The sequence below is a fragment of the Hylobates moloch genome, unplaced genomic scaffold, assembly GCF_009828535.3.
Source record: "Hylobates moloch isolate HMO894 unplaced genomic scaffold, HMol_V3 SCAFFOLD_23, whole genome shotgun sequence".
NCBI classification, from domain to species: Eukaryota; Metazoa; Chordata; class Mammalia; order Primates; family Hylobatidae; genus Hylobates; species Hylobates moloch.
In genome coordinates this window covers 33618701-33635864 of record NW_026652298.1, presented here as the reverse complement: position 1 = coordinate 33635864, position 17164 = coordinate 33618701, and the positions used below count along the sequence as shown (strand labels likewise).

The following is a 17164-nucleotide window of genomic DNA, read 5'->3' as shown; positions in this document are numbered from 1 at the left end:
TTGGCTCCAAACTCAACTTCCTGTGACCAAAGCAAAGAGAGAAAGTCCATCAGTGACAACATTCCCAGTATCCTCAGATTTAACCATACTAAAGGTTGACAAGAAACATTGACTTTCTGTCTGTGAGGCAGGACAATAATTCATCTTTGCAAAACCTTTCATAGAGTAGCACAATTGATTTTATGAGAGCATCTGAAACAATACTCTGAAATAAAATTTAACAGTGTGTTTCTAGGGGTGTTTTATTAAACTTCTCCATTCAAGCTCATGTACCAAACGTAAAACCCATGGTCATAATTGTGCAAAACTGAGAGCCACCTAAATGTCCTTCACTAGGTTATTGGATACACAAATTGTACTACATCAGAACCATGGAATACTACTCAGCAATGAAAAGGAACAAATGCAACAAAGTGGATGGATCTCAAAGGTATTATGCTGAGTGAATAAAAGCCAGTCTCCAAAGATTCTATATTGTAAGATTCCATTTATATAACATTCTCAAAATTACAGAGCTCCAGAGGGAGAGGACAGATCAGTGATTGCCAGGGGTCAAGCAAGGACTACAAGGGGGACCAGGCACAGCGGCTCACACCTGTAATCTCAGCACTTTGGGAGGCTGAAGCAAGAGGATCACTTGAAGCCAGGAATTTGAGACCAGCCTGGGCAATACAGCAAGACCCCATCTCTGCAAAAAAAAATTTTTAAATATTAGCCAGGCATGGTTGTGTGTGCCTGTAGTCCCAGCTACTAGGGAGGCTAAGGTGGGAATCTCACTTGAACCCACGAGGTTGAGGCTGTAGTGAGCTATATTCACTCCACTGCTCTCCACCCTGAGCCACAGAGTGAGACTCTATTCTTTAAAAGAAACAAAAAAAAAAGACTACAAAGGGTAGCTACATAGAGCTCCTTTGAGTCGACGGAAAAGGTCTGCTTCATGATTGTGCTGTGCAAAAATCTATACATGGCAGAAATTTGCACAAAACTCTACACACACTCACAAAGATAAGATCTGTAGTTTAACAGTATTGCAATGTGGATTTTCTAGCTTTGATACTGCACTGCAGTTATGTAGGATATCACCACTGGGGAAAGATAAGTGAAGGGTTCAAGGGACTCTATGTGCTATTTTTGCCACTTCCTGCGAGCCTATAATTATTTCAAAATAAATAGGAAAAAAATAAAAGACAATAGCTGTGCTCTAAGGTCCTACCTGCTCCTGAATTCTCTAACTCAGGGACCCTGGCCTTCTGCCCTGAAGGTGAAACCTTGCTGTTTCTGCATAAACCCCTCCCCTCCCCTCCCAGCAGCCCTTGATTCTTGGGCTTAACAGCTCCCAGGGCCCACCGAGCTGTGATTCTGAAGTCGTCTTTGATCACTCACTTTAGGTCTCCTACCACTTAAGCTGCCTGTATTTAAACTCTCCCCGAGTGATCTCCATCCTTTTATCCAGGTCCTTTGATGGCTTGGCTCTGGTCACTTGCTAATCCAGCCGAGGTTCTTGCTTCCTGCCAGGTTTTTCTTCCCACTTCTCATCCTCCCCGTTGTTGCTCACCCTTTGCTTGGCGAAGAGGCCAGGATGGAGAGGACAGGAGAGCACAGGAGTGCTGACCGCAGCCGTTTTATTCCTCTGGTCTGAGAAACACTCAGCTGGCCCTGGGGCATCAGCTCAGTGCCCCTGCTTTCCAGACCAAGAATCAAGACCTGTGATTTAATGGCCATTGTTTGATATCACTTTGAAATTGAGGTTCTGGAAAATCTGGCCATGGGTGGTCCCTGTGGGTGTCTGTGGCCAGAGAACTCTTTCAGGAGAATGAAAATAGCTGTAGAGTCCAAAGAATCAGGAGATGGAGATTCAAGGACTTGAATCTTTTTTTCTGAGACTGAGTCTGGCTCTGTTGCCCAGGCTGGAGTGCAGTGGCACGATCTCGGCTCAGTACAAGCTCCACCTCCTGGGTTCACGCCATTCTCCTGCCTCAGCCTCCCAAGTAGCTGGGACTACAGGCGCCTGCCACCACACCCGGCTATTTTGTATTTTTAGTAGAGATGGGGTTTCACCGTGTTAGCCAGGACGGTCTTGATCTCCTGACGTCATGATCCGCCCACCTTGGCCTCCCAAAGTGCTGGGATTACAGGCGTGAGCCACCGCGCCTGGCCAATGTCAGCTTTTCAAGTTCATTATCTTCCCACCTCAGCCTCCCAAGTAGCTGGAATTACAGGCTCACACCACTATGGCTGCTAATTTTTTTTTTTTTTTTTTTTTTTTTTTTTTGGGGGGGGGGTTTTCTTTCCCCCCGGGGGGGGGGGGGGGGTGTGATCTCAGCTCTCTGCAACCTCTGGCTCCCAGGTTCAAGAGATTCTCATGCCTCAGCCTCCTGAACAGCTGGGATTACAGGCATGTGCCACCACGCCCAGTTAATTTTTGTGTTTTTTGTAGAGACAGGGTTTCACCATGTTGCCCAGGCTGCTCTTGAACTCCTGAGCTCAAGTGATCCTCCCGACTTGGCCTCCCTAAGACTGCTTCACTGTAATACTTTCTCCAGAACAATAAGAGATGCATGCGAAAGGGCTTCCGTTCTTTGATTTTCCCCTTTATTGATTGCCTGGGCCCTGCAAAAAGATGAGGTCATGTGATTTCAGGGGAAAAAAAGGGTAGGGGCGGACAGCGTGGCTCAAGCCTGCAATTCCAGCCCTTTGGGAGGCCGAGGCAGGAGCATTGCCTGAGACCAGGAGTTCGAGACTGCAGTGATCTATGATTGCACCAAACTCTGTCTCTAATAATAATAATAATAACGAGGCACCATTGCTGACCAGAGAGAGAGTCTCCTTCTTGACCTCTCAGCCCCTTCATAGCACTTGTCTCCGTTTGGAATCATACATGTGACACTTGATTGATCCTGACCCCCAACCGTGCTTTCTGTGGGGTGGGCTCTGCTTCTCTTTTGCTCTGCATGGACAGTGTCTGCTGGTGCATACTAAGTCTTCCATCATATTTGCTGAATGTAAGAATGATGGAGTTAATTAAGCCCAAGGAGTGAGGCCAGGTTCAAAAGGCCTGGAAATGAGTCAAATAAGAATCCTAAAAGCAGCTGACACTGGCTTAGCACACACAGATGAGAAGTGCTGTTCTACGTACTTTGCCTGCTGTAACTTGTGCAATGGCCACAACAACCCTGAGGGTAGGCACTGATGTTAGTGCTATCTTAAGGATAAGAAGTTGAGGGACGAGGAGCTTAAGCAGTTTGTCCTTGGTACCACAGCTAGGTGTTCGAATGCCTATAGAACCTGTGCCTTGAGACCCCGTGCTCTGCAGACACGCAGAAGTAAACGTGGAAATGTGGTCTCATAGATGGCTGGAAGTCAGAAGGTGAGGCAGCCTTCAGTACCAGGGCCTGCCCACTCATGGGGTTTCCTTCCCCTCTCCTCCCAGGTCTCCTTCTCAGTAACCTTTGTGGTCTCCTCTGGTTTCGCCCATGTGAGTTGGTGTTTATCATGCGCATTTCCTGAGCTCTTCTCTCTTCGCATGTGACGCTGACTCTCTGAGCGTCTCATCCATCCCGAAGGTTTGCGCTACAGATGCAGGGCAGGTTCTTGGCTTAGCCCAGGAAGGAATTCAAGAGCAAGCCTGTGGTAGAAGAAAACAGCTGTATTGAGGAGGTGGCAGGGTTGCAGCTCTGTGACTGCTCCTGCAAGAGCAGGGCTCTTTGTACCCACTTTTATTGATACACTAGTTAAGGAGCAGCCTTTCAGAATCAGCTAGAAAATGAGCAGTAACTTCCGGGTGGTGGGGAGGTGTTGCCATGGCAAGCCAAGGGGCAGTAACTTCTGGGTGTTGTCATGGCAATGGTAAACTGTCGTGGCGCTAGTAGATGTGTCTTTTGGTGCCTTTTCCCATCTTCCACCAGTCTTCAATCTGGTCCGGGGTCCCGTTGCGTCTGTTGCCTATCTCGCTATTGTTTTCACGTCGATGACTCCCCATGCGTCTGACCAGGTAATTCTCAACCAGGACAATCATGTCTTCCAGGGGACACCTGGCAATATCTGGAGATGTTTTTGGTTGTCATAATTGCAAAGACGGGATGCAGCTGGCATCTACTGGGTGGAACCCAGGGATTCAGCCGAACAGCCTACAATGCAGAAGGCAGCTCCCGAGAACAAAGAATATCTGTCCTCACATGTCACTAGTACCAAGGTTGGGAAAGCCTGGTTGACCTAAACCTAAGAAGTATCTCCAACTACCTCTTGGACGTGTGCCTCTTGGATGTCCCCCAGTGTCTCAAGCGCTGTCTTCCAGAATCAATTTACTATCTACTCCCCTCCTTCAACACCACCTGTCACCATGCCTCCCGGCATTTTCCAGCTCCGTGAATCATAAAACCATCCACACTCATATTTCATCTGGGAACCTGGTCTCTTCTTCCTGCATCCATCACTCACCCAGTCCATCAATTCTACCTCGTAAATGCCAAGTCTGAATTCTTCTCTCCTTCCCACCAGCTCTGCCCACATTCTCTCATCTACATAAGTATCAGCCCCTCTGCCGGCCTTTGTCCCTGCAGTTATGCCAGCCCCCGCTGCTCCAGCCCATCACTCAAGCTATAGACAGAGATCCTTCCAGGGCACAAAAGTATCGCCTCCTCCATAGAACTCCCCAGTGGGTTTCCTTTTGGGTTGAAAAGGGGTGAAAACATTCATCTTTTTCATCCTTTGGGGATGAAAATGTTCTAGAACTAGATGGTGGCGATGGTTGCATGACATTGTGCATGTACTAAATGCCACTGAGTTGTGTGCACTTTATTTGCTGCTGTTGTTGTTTTGAGATGGAGTTTCACTCTTGTTGCTCAGGCTGGAGTGCAATGGTGTGATCTTGGCTCACTGCAACCTCCGCCTCCCAAGATCAAGCGATTCTCCTGCCCCAGCCTCCTAAATAGCTGGGATTACTGGTGCCCGCCACCATACATGGCTAATTTTTTGTATTTTTGGTAAAGATGGGGTTTCACCATGTTGGCCAGGCTGGTCTCGAACTCCTGACCTCAGGTGATCCACCCGCCTCGGCCTCCCAAAATGCCAGGATTATAAGCGTGAGCCACCGCACCTGACCCGTGTGCACTTTAAAATGATTGAAATGTAAATTTTATGTCTTGTGTCTTTTATCACAATTTTTTAACACCCTTCACATTGATCTCAATGCTCCTCCCTGTGGCCTTCCGTAATGTGGCCCCTGCTGACCCCTCCAGCCTCTGTTCTTGCTAAGGATGCAAATAAATAGTTGGATTTTGCTGGGGACCAGAGCTGGGGGTGTCTCAGATCCTATGGTAGAAACAAAGAGTCAGTGAGGCTTGAGAAGACAGGCTACACTCGGAGAGCGTAGCAGATTGTACTTTCTAAAGGTGGCTCTAGCAGCTCTCCAATCCCCCACACTCTTCTTACAATATGACCTTGATACTGCTCCCAGGGAGGTGGAGGTCTATGTTCCCTCCTTGTGAATCAGAACAGGCTGTGACTGTGGCAGAAGGGATGCTATATGACTTCTAAGACTGGGTCACAAAAGGTAACGCGTCTTCCACCTTGCCCACGGGAGCACTAGCCCTGGGCCCAGGAACTGCCATATAAGCCTCCCAACAGCCCTGATACTACCATATTGTCAGGAAGCCCAGTCTAGCCCATGTGGAGAGCCATAGGGAAAGGCCCCGAGGTGATGTAAAGAGAGAAGGGCTCAGCCTGCCCCTAGCTGCTCCACTGCCTGCTGTTCCAGCTCCAGCTACTGCATAAGAGAGGCCAAACCACAATCGCCCAGCTGAGTCCTTCCGCAATTCCCAACTCTCAAAGACCACAAACAATATACAAGGGTCACTAGTTTCAGCCACTAAATCTTCGGTGATTTGTTAGGCAGCTACGAAGAAATGTATGTGGCCCTAAGAGCACAGGTGCTGGTCAGCAGCCTTGGTCCGTTTTCCAGAACCAACTTGCCCAGGGCATGAACTCGGGTAATTATTTCCTGCCTCTGAGCCTCAATTTCCTCATTTTGGGAAAGATAATAACAGCACCTACTTCACAGACATCGCGGGAAGACTGAAAAAGATAAAGTGCCATCATCATCTGGTAATGTGAGCTGTTATTAACACTTTGATCTTTAAAATAATCTTGTGATAAAGTGACTTTAGTAACCTCTTAGAGCTGCCCTAACAAACCACCACAAATTAGGTGGCTTAAAACAACAGAAATGTATTCTCTCACAACTCTGAAGGTCCAAAGTTCAAAATCAGTCCAGGCAGGTGTGGTGGCTCACACCTGTAATCCCAGCACTTTGGGAGGCTGAGGCAGGTGGATCACCTGAGGTCAGGAGTTTGAGACCAGCGTGACCAACATGGTGAAACCCCATCTCTACTAAAAATACAGAAATTAGCCGGATACGTGGTGCATGCCTGTAATCCCAACTACTGGGGAGGCTGAGGCAGGAGAACCACTTGAACCTGAGAAGTAGATGTTGCAGTGAGCACACGCCACTTCACTCCAGCCTGGGCAACACAGTGAGAGTCTGCCTCAAAAAGAAAAATAAAAAAAACAAAGTTCAAAATCAAGGGGTCAGGGGGGCCATGCACCCTCTGAGTACTCCAGTGGAGGATCGTTCCTTGCCTATTGCAGCTCCTGGTAGCTTCAGGTGCTCCTTGGCTTGTGGCAGCATCACTCCAACCCCTGCCTCTGTCCTCATGTGACCTTCTCTCTGTGTACCTCTCCATCCTCACATGGTTTTCTTAGAAAGACACCAGTCATTGGATTTAGGGCCCACCCTAATCTAACTTCATCTTAACTATAGTAATGACACCTGTAAAGATGCCTTTTCCTAAGTAAGGTCACATTTACAGCTACCGAAGTTACAATTTCAACATGATCTTTTTGGGGCACGTGCTTGAACCTGCAACAGTCCCCTATTTAGGTAGGCAACTACAGCACCCACCCTGAGCATTTCACCCCACCTCTCAGGGCCCCATTGACAGAAGGTGGAAGATCAGATGCCGATATGATTGCACCCAGTTCTTTTTTTTTTTTCTTTTTTTTTTTTTTTAGATGGAGTTTACTCTGTCACCCAGGCTGGAGTGCAATGGTGTGATCTCGGCTCACTGCAACCTCTGCCTCCGGGGTTAAAGCAATTCTCCTGCCTCAGCCTCCCGAGGAGCTGGGACTACAGGCACCTGCCACCATGCCCAGCTAATTTTTTTTGCATTTTTAGTAGAGATGGGGTTTCACCACGTTAGCCAGGATGGTCTTGATCTCCTGACCTTGTAATCCACCCGCCTCAGCCTCCCAAAGTGCTGGGATTACAGGCGTGAGTCACTGCGCCAGGCCTCTTTTTATTTTTCTTTTTGAGATGGAGTTCGCTCTGTCACCCAGGCTGGAGTGCAGTGGCGTGATCTCGGCTCACTGCAACCTCCGCCTCCCAGGTTCAAGTAATTCTCCTGCCTCAGCCTTCCCGGTAGCTGGGATTACAGGCATGCGCCACCACGCCCAGATGATTTTTGTATTTTTAGTAGAGAGGGGGTTTCACCGTGTTGGCCAGGCTGGTCTCCAACTCCTGACCTCAGGTGATATGCCCACCTCAGCCTCCCAAAACGCTGGGATTACAGGCGTGAGCCACCGGACCCGGCCTGAATTCCACCCGGTTCTGACACTAGCTGCTTCCATCACACTCATCAGGACCAACGTCCCAGGTGTGGAGAAAAAGCGGCTACTTCAAGCATTACAGGTGAATCCTCAGCAGCTCCGTGAGCTGCTACTTCCAAGCAAGAACCCAGCAATCCAGTCGGTGCAGGAGGGAGGCAAACTCCACCAAGGAACAAAGGTAGAAGGGGATGGGGGAGTCGGCTTTTTCAATGCATGAATATTTTATCAGTCATCAAAGCGTTGTTCCTCTTGTGGGGCTCTGAGTACTCTGTTAAAAGAAGCGTTTCATTGAGGAAATAGAAATGAATGTGGGGCAGACGCCGATGTTCTAACAGAAGCCCCATGCCACCCTCACAAGGAGAAGGTGGTTGAGCCGTGCAGTTGCGATGCTGCCGACTTCGTGCTGCGGATGACGTAGGAGCTGCGTGTGCGTGAAGCCCAGGTTTCCATGACACGGAAGCTGCAGCACCAGGACAAGGACTGAGCTTCCCATGGGGCTCTTTAGACCCCAAGGGTGGGAGGTTGGGAGCCTGAGGTGGCTGAATGGGAGGCAGAAGTGGGTGGCTTAGCTGGGCACTCAGAAGACCGGGCTTTGAGTCTCCGTTCTGCAAACTCCTGGCTAACGATCTTGTTGTGGCTGTTGTTGTTGAGATAGGGTTTCACTCTGTTACGCAGGCTGGAGTGCAGTGGTGCCGTCACAGCTCACTGCAGCCTCGACCTCCTAGGCTCAATTCCCCCACCTCAGCCTCCTGAGTATCTGGGGCTACAGGTGCATGCCACCATACCCAGCTATTTTTTTTTTTTTTTTTTTTTTTTGTAGAGATAGGGTTTTGCCATGTTGCTTAGGCTGGTCTCGCTATGTTGCTTAGGCTGGTCTCAAACTCCTGGGCTCAAGCCATCCTCCTGTCTCAGGCTTCCAAATTGTTGGGATTACAGGTGTTAGCCACTGTGCCCGGCCTGGCCAGTGATCTTGGATGCATCCTTGACCTCCCTGAGTTTCTGTTGGCTTGTCCATCAGTGGTAGCGAGCGTGGGCATCCTCTCCTTGGACAGTGGCAAGGATTAGATGAGCCTTGGAACTTTCGCTGGAAACTCTAAAGTGCTTGGCCAGGTTAACAAAAGTTTGCATGCCAGTGTGGCCCATCCCCAGCGACTAGGGGCTGGGCACAGAGGAGGCACTTCCTGCTGGCTCCAAAAGGCAGGTTGTTTATTCTCAAGGAAGAAAGGGAGGGAGGCAGCCTGGGATGTCAAAGGGAGATTCTGAGGCTGGAGTTCGAGTCTCACCCTGGTTTCTCTCACTATCAGCCTCTACCAGAGCAAGTCTTCTCTTTCTGTGAGCCTCAGGCTCCTGTCTGCCAGTCAGAGCATGAGAACATGCTTGGCAAGTTTCCAGGGGGCCCTCACTATGTCTGGGATCCCCCATCAGCCCCAACGTTCACCTGCAGGAGAAGGCACCAAAGTTAGCTTTGGGGACTGAGGCTGGGTATATTAGTCTGTTCTCACATTGCTGGTAAAGACATACCTGAGACTGGGTAAATTATAAAGAAAAAGAGGTTTAATGGACTCACAGTTCCACGTGGCTGGGGAGGCCTCACAATCATGGCAGAAGGCAAAAGGCACGTCTTATATAGCAGCAGGCGAGAGACAGAATGAGACCCAAGCAAAAAAGGGAAACCTCTCAAAAACCATCAGGTTTCTTAAGACTTACTGGCTACCACGAGAACAGTATGGGGGAAACTGCTCCCATGATTTGACTATCTCCCACAGGGTCCCTCTCACGACATGTGGGAATTCGGGGACCTACAATTCAAGATGAGATTTGGGTGGGGACACGGCCAAACCATATCCCTGGGTTTTCACTCTACCCCTGTCGGTCCAGCCCTAGGGAGATTCCCCTTCCCTTGCCTACAGCACAGTCTTGGGCAACACTTATTGAGCTAATTAAGCAAGACAAAATTAGGAGGAAGAGTTGCTGGTCTCTCAGAAGATTGGACAGGGCATTATATTCCTTGTACAACACACTCTTCCCTGCCACCTTCTCCCCGTCTGCTTTATACAACTTCTTACCAGGAAGCATACCCGCATTCCACCAGCCATGTTTATTGTTTGTCATACCCGTACACTCATACACAGACATGCACATGTCCCAGAATGTCAGCTTCAAAAGGCAGGTTTTGAGTCACTTTTGTTCACTGCTAAACCCTTGGTGTTTCAAAAAGCACCTGGCACATCAGGCATCAAATAAGTCACTGTTGAATGAATGAGTCGATGAACATATGAGTGAGTGAGTGAATGAATGAATATATGAACAAGTGAGTAAGCGAGTGAATGAGTGAGGGAGTGAATGAGCAAAGAAATCAATGAGTGAGTGAGTGAATAAATGAATTAGTGAATGAGTGAGTGAATGAATGAGTGAGGGGGGCAATGAGTGAAGGAATGAATGAATGAGTGAGTGAGGGAATGAGTGAGTCAGTGAATAGTGAATGAGTGAGTGAGGGAGGGAGTGAATGAGTGAGTGAATGAATGAGTGAGGGAATGAGTGAGTGAATGAGTGAGTAAATGAGTGAGTGAGTGAATGAGTTAATGAGTAAATGACTGAGTGAGTGAGGGAATGAGTGAGTGAGTGAGTAAATGAGTGAGTGAGTGAATGAGCAACTAAATGAGTGAGTGAATGAGTGAGTGACTGAATGAGTGAGTGAATGAATGAGTGAATGAGTGAATGAATGAGTGAGTGAGGGAATGAGTGAGTGAGAGAATGAGTGAGTGAATGAGTGAGTGAGTGAGTAAATGAGTGAGTGAGTGAATGAGTGAGTGACTAAATGAGTGAGTGAATGAGTGAGTGACTGAATGAGTAAGTGAATGAATGAGTGAGTGAATGAGTGAGGGAATGAGTGAGTGAATGAGTAAATGAGTGAGTGAGTGAATGAGTGAGCGAACGAGTGAGTGAATGAATGAGTGAGTGAGGGAATGAGTGAGTGAGTGAGTGAATGAGCGAGTGAGTAAATGAGTGACTGACGGAATGAGTGAGTGAATGAGTGAATTAGTGAGGAATGACTGACTGACTGAAGGAGTGAGTGAATAAGTAAATGAATGAGTTAGTGAGTGAGTGAATCAATGAGTGAGTGAGTGAATGAGTGAGTGAGCGAATGAATGAGGGAATGAGTGCATGAGGGAATGAGTGAGTGAGGGAATTGGTGAGTGAGGGAATGGGTGAGTGAATGAGTGAGTGAGTGAATGAATGAGGGAGTGAATGAGTGAGTGAGTGAATGAGTGAAGGAGAGAATGAGTGAGTGAGTGAATGAGTGAGTGAGGGAGAGAATGAGTGAATGAGTGAGTGAGTGATGAGTGAGTGAGGGAATGAGTGAGGGAGAGAATGAGTGAGTGAGGGAATGAGTGAGTGAGGGAGAGAATGAGTGAGTGAGGGAGAGAACGAGTGAGCGAATGAGTGAGGGAGTGAATGAGTGAGTGAGTGAATGAGTAAATGAATGACTGAATAAGTGAGTGAGTGAATGAGTGAGTGAGTGAGCAAATGGATGGATAATGATGGATGAGTGGATGGATTAATGGGAAAATGTATGAATAAATGAATGAATAAGTGAGTGAATGAATGAAGCATGGGACAGGTATAAGTGAGTGAATTTATGAATGAACAAAGACTGAATATATAAATAAGTGAAGAAATGAGTGAGGAAATGAATGGATGGATGGATGGCGAGTGAATAAATGAATGAGTGAATAAATGAATGGATCTTCTTTGCCAGATAGAGCACCTCTGAGAGAAAGAGAGCGGCCAGTTGTTTGCCAGGGGTTACAGCCAGGTCTGGACCTGAGGGGACAAATCTGGGATGAGCCTCCCCAGCAAAGGGACAGGTGCCCTATTCCCTCTTCCTCCTCCTGTTTACCTTCTCGTGAGTATAAATCCCCTCCTCTAACCCCCTGGTTAGTCCAGCACACCTGGATCCGACCACACCTCCACCTGCTCTGAGTTCTTTCTCCTCTCATCTGGCCCGGGGAGGCCCCTGCCTGGACTTCCTGCATCCACTCCCACCCCTGCAGGCCGGTCCATTCACACAACAGACCTAAGGGTCTTAAAGCAATGGTTCTTACCTCCCCTGCACAGCAGAATCACCTGGGGAACTTTGTGAACATAACAATACCCAGGTCCGCCCTCGAGGGTCTGATTGCATTTGGCTCCACTGGGGCCCAAGTGTTGGCAACTGGTTGTTTTTTAAATAAGACCCCCATGTGATGCTAATGTGAAGTCAGGGTTGAGAACCACTGTCTTAAAGGCACATCGCTCTCAAGAGAAAGTCTAAATGGAATAGGAAAATAGAAGAGGAGAGGACAAGACAGGATGGAACTGAACAGATCAGAGCAAAATGGATCAGAATAGAACAGAACCGATCCAAACGGATTAGAATAGAGCAAGACAGATCAAAACAGAATGCATCGGGCTGGGCACAGTGGCTCACGCCTGTAATTCCGGTACTTTGGGAGGCTGAGGCGGGTGGATCATGAGCTCAGGCAATCTAGACTATCCTGGCTAACATGGTAAAACCCCATCTCTACTAAAAATACAAAAAATTAGCCTGGCACGGTGAATGGTGGTGCGCGCCTGTAGTCCCAGCTACTGGGGAGGCTGAGGCAGGAGAATCACCTGCACCTGGCAGGCGGAGGTTGCAGTGAGCCAAGATTGAGCCACTGCACCCCATCCTGGGTGACAGAGCTAGACTCAGTCTCAAAAAAAAAAAAAAAAAAAAATCAGAATAGAACAGAGCAGATCAGAATAGAATGATGGATCAGAATAGAACAGAACAGATCAGAATGGATCAGAATAGAACAGAATGGATCAGAACAGAACAGAATGGATCAGAATAGAATAGAACAGATCAGAATGGATCAGGATAAAACAGAACAGAATAGAATAGAACAGCATCCCAACCCCACTTAATCATCAGCACCTCCTTACCACAGGCCATGGGCACCTCCCACTGCCTTCTCCCTCCCCGCCTCTGCCTTCCCCTCCTATTTCTCTCCATCAACCCTCTCTCTTCGTTTCCCTCAAACACAGAAGCTTCCTCCCACCTCAGGGCCTTTGCTTGTGCTCTCACCTGCCTGGTCTGCAGTTTCCCTACCTACAGGTTCTTCATTAGGGTCTCAGCCCAGTGCCACCTCCTCCAAGAGGCCCTTTCTGATTGTCCTCCCTGGAGTCACATCTCTCCCAGACACCTTTCATCCCATCACCCTGGGTTTTATTTATTTTTTTTTTTATTTTTTTGAGACAGAGTCTCACTCTGTCGCCCACGCTGGAGTGCAGTGGTGCGATCTCGGCTCACTGTAACCTCCGCCTCCTGGGTTCAAGTGATTCTCCTGCCTTACTTAGCTTCTCGAGTAGCTGGGACTACAGGCGTGTGCTACCACACCAGGCTAATTTTTTCTTCTTTTTTTTGTGTGTGTGTTTTTAGTAGAGACGGGGTTTCACCGTGTTGGCCAGGCTAGTTTCGAACTCCTGACCTCAGGTGACCTGCCCTCCTTGGCCTCCCAAAGTGCTGGGATTACAGGCATGAGCCATTGCGCCCGGCCTCATCACCCTGTTTTGTTTTCCTCTTAACACCAATCACTGTCTGAATCTCTCAGATAGATTATTGGTTCATGTGTTTATCGTCTGTTCCCATGTGAGCTAGGAAGGGTGGAGATTTTCTTGGCCACGCCCATTCATGTGTCCCCAGGCGCTGGAACAGTCTCTGACACATAGTAGGTATCTGGCAAGCATTTGTCAAATGCGTGAATGGCTGGGCGAATGAATGAGATTCTTCTATGTTGTCAGTTCCTGGGGTGCACACATGTTTTGGTTTGTTATTGTCCATTATTGCTCGCTTGGCAGAGTGTCTCAGCGTGTCCCAAGGTGGACGTGTGGGACCAGATGTCCTGAGCATCGTAGGATGTTGAGGAGCATCCCTAGCCTCTTTCCATGGAGATGCCAGTAATACCACTCCCCACACGCACTAAGAACAACCAAAACTGTCTCCAAACATTGCCAAATGTCAGGTGGGGGAGAGAATCGCCCCAGCTGAGGACTCTGGCCCTGCAGTATTTAATCCAGCACTTGGGCCCAAGGAGGGCTGAAAACGTGTCTTTTGACGAATTTGGGAATTAAATCCTGCCTCTGGAGCAGTTCCACAATAACACCAGCAGGTGGAAGCAGAGACCGCCCTTTCGGTAGCATGGTTGCCCTCACTTTGCAAAAACTTTCTTTTCCCCAGCATAGCAGCTGATTTTCCAATAGCGCTCATCTAGCCCCATGGGGCCGTGTGAGTAATCCACTCCATGTGCGCCTTTCCGGATTAGCCAGGGACGTCGCAGCAACTTCCTGAACCCAGGAGCTGACAGCCAGTAAAGAAGTGCAGGCGTTGGTGGAAGTAGGAGGAGGACCATCTTGGGATCAGGCAGTTCTGAAGTGTGCTCCCAGTTGCATCCCTTTCTCTCCTTATGCCCTTAGTCCAGTTTTGTTAACCTGCCGGTGCCTCAGTTTCCTCATCTGTACCCTGCTTTGCTTATCTCCTAGTCGTCATCATGGGCTACATATTTCATATGCTGCTCTCTCCTCAATCATGTGGCACCCCACAGAGCAAGGGCTGGGTCTGGAGGAGTCATTGCCCCCCTAGTTGCTGGTGTGTACTGGCCTTCCTTTGGGTGTTTGTTGAATGATTGACTGACCAACTGGCACGGAGAATAGCACAGGTGCATAGATGTGGGTGTCAGCTATGATGATGACAATGCTGATGTCATCGTGGTGTCATGTCATTGTGGTGGTGATGTCATGTCATGGTGGTGATTATGTCATGATGTTTGTTGAATGACTGACTGACCGGCTGGCATGGAGAATAGCATAGCACAGGTGCATAGAAAGTACTCAGTGGGTGTCAGCTATGATGATGACAATGCTGATGTCATCGTGGTGTCATGTCATTGTGGTGGTGATGTCATGTCATGGTGGTGATGATGTCATGATGTTTGTTGAGTGACTGACTGGCATGGAGAATAGCACAGGTGCATAGAAAGTACTCAGTGGGTGTCAGCTATGATGATGACAATGCTGATGTCATGGTGATGATGATGTCATAATGAAGATGATGATGCCATATTGTTGATAACGGTGTTGTCATCTTTTAATCCACACCAGTATTCCCCAAACCATCAGCACCTCCCAGAGTTTCCTAAGCCAAAGGCTCCTCGGGCCCTCCTCTACATCTCATGACTTGGAATCTCACAGGAACAGAATCTCAGCCATGGTTTTGGGTTAGAATAGCCTGGAGAGCTCTTAAAAAACACTGCTGCCTGGACGCCAGCCCTAGAGAATATCAGATGAAGGATGTAGGCAGAGCAGCAGGATTTTTGGAAGATACCCAGGTGATTCTAAGAGCAGCAAGGTGACAACCCTTCTCTGTCACTTAACAAACGCCCCCCCACCTCGGCATTTATGCAAACAGTGGCTCTGGGCCAGAAGCCTCGGCATCGCCTAGAAGCCAGTTAGAAATGTGAGTTCTTGGGCTTCACCCAGGCTTCCTGGCTCAGACACCCTGGGGGTGGCATCAGCCCATGAGTATCAACAAGCCCGTAGAGTCTTGGGCACGCTAAATGTGAACAGCACTGCCCCAGCGGACCCGGATGCGGAGCCCATTCCCAGGGGCAGAACACCAGGATGAAAGGAGGGATGGATTTTGCTGGGGGAGGACGGAAAAGGTGTGATTAGTCTTGAAGAGTGCTCTGTCAATTGGCCAGCCTCTTGGGAGTCTTGCAGCTTCGTATTGTAGACCTAACCCGACTCTGTAGAAAGCCAGTGTCACGCCAGAGTTATTTTAGAGCAAAAGGAACAAAGCTCCCCAGAGAGCTCAACGCACTACAGGGCCCAGGAGGTAGGGCACCCTCCCGCTTTCCCAGACCCACCAGGGAGCTGATCCAAGGGACACGGGTGAGGAGGAAATGAAGTCGGAGGGGGCGTGAGGACTTTGCAATCTGTAAAGCTCTGTGTGTGATTAAAGGATCGTTTTTATTTCTCGCGAAGCGGTTTGCCACTCCCTCAGGCTCCTCCAGGCCACGCGGACACACACGGTCATGGGCACACAGGCACTAGGATAACAGCCAGGCCCCGAGCTTAGTCCGTGGGGATTTGTGGGGGAAGTGGGGGGTGCCTGGCCTCCCCGAGTGGCCTTTGAGGAAGAGGAGGCCGCAGCCCATGGAGATGGGTCCATGAAGCTCCGGGGCCAAGCCCCTCCCTCCCCTCCACGACCCAGAGCCCAGGCTCATATGGCCTGGTCCTGCCTTCGTCTCAGGCTGAGCTCGCGGGCTGCTGCCAGGAAGGCTGCCCCGGTGAGCAGTTCGGCGATGAAGCTGATCCAGCCCAGAGCCAGGGACCAGCCGAAGCGGATGTCCACCTGGTCCAGGAGGGCCTTCTCCTCCAGGAGACACAGCGCCTCCCGGAAGGCGGCGGCTGAATATGCTATGTAGACGCTGATCCCAGCGAGGGTCACCATGGCTGCAGGGAGGGCAGAGGGAGAGCAGATCAACCCCCACCCCGCCCCAGCACTCCCCTCCTCCTCCTCGCCCTGCCCAGCCACACTGCCCGACGTCCAGTGTCCTCGCTCCTTCCTGCCGCGGGACCTTTGCACGTGCTGGTCTCCCCACTGGGTGCATTCACTCCTGCTTCTCTGCCTGTCATCGGCAACTCCTACCCTCCCCACACATCGCAGCTCACGCTTCGATTCCTGGACTTGCCTGAGCAGTGATTCCACAGCACCATACAGCTGCCCATCACTGCCCAGGTCACAGTCGCACCTTTGCATTCTTTTGTGCAATTTTTTTTTTTTTTAGACAGAGCCTCGCTCTGTCGCCCAGACTGGAGTGCGGTGGTGCGATATCAGCTTGCTGCGATCTCAGCTTGCTGCAACCTCCGCCTCCCAGGTTCAAGCTGTTCTCCTGCCTCAGCCTCCTGAGTAGCTGGGACTACAGATGCCCACCACCACGCCTGGCTAATTTTTGTATATTTAGTAGAGACAGGGTTTCACCATATTGGCCAGTCTGGTCTCAAACTCCTGACCTCAAGTGATACGCCTGTCCCTGCCTCCTAAAGTGCTGGGATTGCAGGCATGTTTGTGTAATTATTTAACTAACATCTGTCCCCCACCGTGGCTGTGAGTTTCCAGAGGGCAGACGTGCTCCTGTTGGTTTTGCCTATTTTCAATTCCCCAGCACCTAGAATGGTGCCTGGCCCGCGGTGGTTCTCCACAGATATTAGATTTGAGCCACATGGTCCAGTACGATAGCCACTGACCAGTTACACATGGCTATTTAAATTTAAGTTAATTAATTTAAACAAAGTTAACAGCTCAGTCCCCCATCAGCACTCGCTGCCCTGGCCTGGTTTGCACCTCCCGATGCTCGGTCCAGATTAGGGAACTTCTCCACCATCGCAGAAACTTCTACCAGGCGGTGCTGGTTTCGAG

The 17164-nt window shown here is 49.4% G+C and overlaps 1 protein-coding gene across 3 annotated transcripts in view; it reads right to left on the bottom strand.

The window, feature by feature from the left end:
- TMEM114 (transmembrane protein 114) overlaps positions 1-17164 on the bottom strand; it is a 50991-nt gene that overhangs the window by 13894 nt on the left and 19933 nt on the right. For 2 of the 3 annotated variants that reach the window (XM_032144769.2, XM_032144770.2), the window contains one exon: positions 15693-16197. The exons of the other annotated variant lie outside the window; for it this stretch is intronic. In XM_032144769.2, coding sequence (XP_032000660.1) covers positions 15965-16197 — 233 coding nt within the window. In that variant the 3' untranslated portion in view covers positions 15693-15964. Of the gene's footprint in view, positions 1-15692; positions 16198-17164 lie in introns of those variants that run through there. 3 annotated transcript variants of the gene reach the window in all.